Source organism: Sinocyclocheilus rhinocerous, unplaced genomic scaffold (genome assembly GCF_001515625.1).
Source record: "Sinocyclocheilus rhinocerous isolate Xijiao unplaced genomic scaffold, SAMN03320098_v1.1 scaffold815, whole genome shotgun sequence".
In the NCBI taxonomy this organism is placed as follows: Eukaryota; Metazoa; Chordata; class Actinopteri; order Cypriniformes; family Cyprinidae; genus Sinocyclocheilus; species Sinocyclocheilus rhinocerous.
Genome location: NW_015659733.1, coordinates 331,739 through 336,608, shown reverse-complemented (window position 1 = coordinate 336,608; position 4,870 = coordinate 331,739). Strand labels below are relative to the sequence as shown.

The 4,870-nt window shown below is 40.2% G+C and overlaps 1 protein-coding gene across 1 annotated transcript in view; it reads right to left on the bottom strand.

Annotated features, from left to right (window-relative positions):
* Positions 1 to 579: 579 nt before the first annotated feature.
* The window catches only part of LOC107724207 (alpha-2,8-sialyltransferase 8F-like), a 13,345-nt gene continuing 9,054 nt past the window's right edge, over positions 580 to 4,870 (bottom strand). The window contains exons 3-4 of the mRNA XM_016533041.1: positions 1,176 to 1,259; positions 580 to 1,042 (exon numbers count right to left, since the gene is read on the bottom strand). Coding sequence (XP_016388527.1) covers positions 580 to 1,042; positions 1,176 to 1,259 — 547 coding nt within the window. The remainder of the gene's footprint in view (positions 1,043 to 1,175; positions 1,260 to 4,870) is intronic.

Genomic DNA, 4,870 nt, shown 5'->3' with positions numbered 1-4,870 from the left:
AACGATTCAAACAGTGTAAATATGCTTTCCATTGAGGAAAAAAATAAGTCTGGTTTCGCGCTGTGTCACGCTAACCACCGCACCGCACACACGCTCTGCTCCGGTCCAGAGACACGATAGCACGGAGCGGATCACATGCGCGAGTCGGCGCAGACACAAAATGTATCGGAGCTATTTGAATTCTACCCGGACCTTCTTCACCCTTACACTCCTACGCGAGGACTTAGATCGGAAAACACATTCCTCCTTCAGACTCCCAGAACACGCTTGCAGACAAGGGGCAATAGAGCCTTTGAAGTGGCTGGCTCCACTCTAATCTCCAGACTCAAATTAAAATGGCTTCCACTTTATCTGAGTTTAAATCCAGTCTCAAAACTAATTTGTTTGTCTTGGCTTTTAACATGTAATTTTATCTAATTGGTTGTTGTTGTTTTTTTTGTAGTTGTTTTTTTTTGTTTTTTTCTCTGTAATTGTATTGTACTTATTGTACATCACTTTGGTCGGCCGCAAAATAGAAAAGATTAAAATATTTTTGTCCAAACATAAGAAAAGGGCACCCCATGACAAGGTGTGTGTGTGTTATAAGCAGGGCTGTAGGTGCAGTGTTAGCGCCCCCTGGCTGTGAAGCTGTAACAAGTGGACGAACTCCTCTGGCATGGCGTGCACGAACGGTTTGGGTGGTTTGTTGTCATAATAATGGTGTTGAAGTGTCTGCTGCTTTAGATTGATGTCAAATGGCCAGAATCCATATAAATGCACATCATCAAATAGCTCTAGTGCCATATTAACTAACATGAAACCTGTGGAGAGGCGTTTTTCTTTCAGGCCAAGCCCCTTCCAGAAACGGTCCAATGTCTTGAGGTAGTAGGGACTAAAGAACACCACAGGCTGCTGAGGTCTGATCGGCTGGAGCACCTGGAGGGTTTTAATTGACACCGCAGTGCAGACTGTGTATGCAAAGGCTGGAATCATCAGAGACGCATTTCCATACACACTCACGCGCCGCACCAGCGGACCTGGATTCACAGCCATATTTCTGAAACTGCAGAGATATGCACATAAATGATAAGTTGCAACATTAATACATACAGTATATGAAATTTTATCTTACTTTCCCCACTTAAATAATGTTAATTTGAATCTTTATGTTAATAATTGTGTTAATATCGTCTCACTCTGCTGAGAGCTGACTGGGATTGATGGTCACTAGATCAGTCTTCACCCCAACATCACTGCCATTAACGGGAGCCAAGTTCAACCTGAAAAAATATAAATAATTTAAAAATTGCTGGATTAAAAGCTCAACTGAAGGAGGCAAAATTCTGATATGTAGGGTTATTAAAATGTCAATAAAAATGAGAGCCCCATGAATTCAAACAACAGCCTTTCTGGAAGTTATATGACAGATCCTTATAACAGAACACTGTCGCAACAGACATGTTTATTGTGATTTCTATCTTTGATTTTGAATGTATTCTATTCCACTCTGCACATATTAATAACTATTATTTTGTAATTAGTCTTCTGCTCTAGATTATTTTCTACTTTACAGTGTCCTTGCTATACATGTGATACAGTGGCATGCGAAAGTTTGGGAACCCCTTGCAGAATCTGTGAAAATGTGAATAATTTTAAAGGGGTCATATGATGCTTTTTTAAAGATCATTATTTTGTGTATTTGGTGTAACAGAATTTGGGCGGCATTATGCAAATATTTCCACATGGTGAGGTAGATATGTGGGGGCGTGTTAGAACGAGCCGTTTTAGGGGGGCGTGGCAGAGTCTTAACTTTTATAAAGAATATCTCTTTGGATTTGAGACTTTAGTCTTTGCAACTTCAGGGATCTTATCTATGCACAATCAGCTTGTAACACTCCAAAGAGAAAGGAAAACTTGAAATCGCATCATATGACCCCTTTAGCAAAATAAGAGAGATCATACAAAATGCATGTTATTTTTATTTAGTACTGTCCTGAGTAAGATATTTTACATAAAAGATGTTTACATATAGTCCACAAGACAGAAAAAAAAGCTGAAATTATTCAAATAACCCCCTTCAAAGGTTTGGGAACCCTTGGTTCTTAATACTACGTGTGGTCACCTGAATGATCTACCACTGTTTTTTTGTTTTGTTTTGTTTTTGTTTTGTGATGGTTGTTCATGAGTCCCTTGTTTGTTCTGAATAGTTAAACTGCCTGCTGTTCTTCAGAAAAATCCTTCAGCTCCCACAAATTCTTTGGTCAGCATTCTTTGTTTGTTCTGAATAGTTAAAATGCCTGCTGTTCTTCAGAAAAATCCTTCAGCTCCCACAAATTCTTTGGTTTTCCAGCATTCTTGTGTATTTGAACCCTTTCCAGCAGTGACTGTATGATTTTGAGATCCATATTTTCACACTGAGGACAACTAAGGGACTCAAACACAACTATTAAAACAGCTTCAAACATTCACTGATGCTCCTGAAGGAAACACGATGCATTAAGAGCCAGGGGGTGAAAACTTTTTGAATTTGAAGATCAAGGTAAATTGTACTTCATTTGTCTTCCGGGAAACATGCAAGTATCTTTCTGTTGCTTCCGTGCACGATGGAAGAATTATCGTCTTGTCGTATACAACCATTCAAAAACTCGGCAGAATATATGTGACCGCTGCACCTGATGTTCATAAACTTTCATAACTGGTAAGTGTTTTTTCTTTTGCCTTGTGAACTGGCCGAGCCTTAATGATTGTGTTTCTTTACATGTATTGTTTACTGACCGTTGCGTGCAAACGTGAAATACAGCATTTTTTTTTTTAATTGGCTATTCGTTGTGGGGGGGTGGGGGGAGATTTCGGGTTCGGGCTCTAAATTTAACTGTGCCGCTTGGGTCGGGTCGGGTCGGGTTAGACGACCTCATGTACGGGCCGGGTTCGGGCTTCACTTTAAAGCCCATGCAGACCTCTACTAGGAACTAGGAACACAGGGAGCGTGCTGGGGACTATTTTCAGGCGCTGCGTAATATCATTGCGCCTGCTGCACCCATGGTAAGGCAGCAAAGTTCCTTGATTATTACGCCGGAATGAGAGTATAGTTCCTAGCCATATCGGCATAGAAAATGGCAACGTTTCATTTTCCGTCGGTCTTAGTACACAATGTAACTACAGAAGAGTCAAGTTTTAAATAGGAAAAATATAGAAACTCTTCGGTCATTTTTGAGCGAGATGCTAACGGTCTAATCAGATTCAATTATCTATGCTAAGCTAAGCTAAAAGTGCTACCGCCAGACCCGGAGATCGGCTGAATGGATTCGAAAACGGTAAAACTCAACTGTTTAACTCTAGGGGAGATGGAAAATGAGCCTATTTTCAAAAATAGTGGAGTGTTCCTTAACCTGTGCTTCTCGTTGTCTCTATATGCAGAAGTTGATATGTTAATGTGACATCTATGGTAGATAATTTTACTGTTTTTATTGTCTGCATTGGATGATTTTACTGCATGTCTCATGTTACTGCACATTAGGTGTCCAGTCCTGCTTCTGGAGGGTTAGTTTATCTGTTTATCAACACACCTGCCTGGACGTCTGGGCCTCCAGAAGCAGAATTGGACATAATACACTTATGCACCAGCAACAGTCATATTTACTTTAATTGTCTGTTTCGCCACACACCTGTTTAGCTCCTTTTGGGTTCTATTGGACACATGTGGACAGCTCATGAATGCTGAGAGATCCCCAGTGACATTTGTCATATCAATACTGAGGGAAAGGAAGAGATATTACTACACTGTTTATGTATAAAAAAGAAAGAAAGAGGCTGATACAAAACCTGGTCACTGCATATTATTCCTTAGATAAGATTATTTGCTCATATTCTTATTTAAATGGCATAATTCTCCCCGTTATGACATACCTCTTAGCTGGAGTGATGTTGGAGAACTTTTGACGAAGTTTCATGCAATTCAGTAATTTAAATCTGTCTGTCATTTCACTTCTGCAGAATAAGAGAACAAAACAGATCTAAATTCTGGTGTAATCTGCAACATTCCACAACAAACAAAGGCAATAAAAATTACTGCCACAAATATTATTGTTTAGGCCATACTGAGACATTCTTTTCATTGCTGTTATAGGCTTCGATTTGTGCCCCCAGTCAAGAATTATCAACATCGTTCAAAGATCTATCTTCAACTTCTAAAGTGCCTACACAACCACATCATCCAAATGAGAAGCAAACCAGTATTTCAACCCTGAAGAACACGGTCCATAAACCACTGGAAAGTAGCAGGAACTCCATGAAGGCCAAAGGGCATGCTCAGGGGTGTTCAGAAAGCTGTGTACTGATGTGGCTTTTTCTCGCCACTTGCCAATTCCATGGCATCTACTGGTTCATGTTCTTTCATCCAAGTCCAGACATCGCAGAGCAGTTCAGCAGCTGTTTATAGATAATCACCTCAACAATCCCCTTGTTTGGTGTGTTTTTCAGGCCGGACCCAGTGGCTGTTGAGAGCCCTGAGACACTAGTTAGTTTCAGTGGGGGTTTCTGCATTTGGAGTTGTTGTTGCTCTGAAGCATTGACAATAAATCTCAGGTGAGATGTCAAAATTTACCAGCAGTTCCTGCCTCAGGCATTCAGAGCATTCCGCCTTCTCCTCATCTATCATTGCACTGCATTCATCAGGTACACATGCTTACTAAACTGAAAGACCTGTACCCAAAATTTTCAATATGAATATGTGCACTGTTACATCCCTAATTTAAACAAGGTGAACTGGCTGACAATAATTAGACTGTCTGTAATACAGAGCCAGAGCCATGCAATCTGCAATCGCATGCGGTTATTGACACTCACTCAATTGCTTTCGTAGGTACTCTGTTTTTTTTTGTTTTTTTTTTCA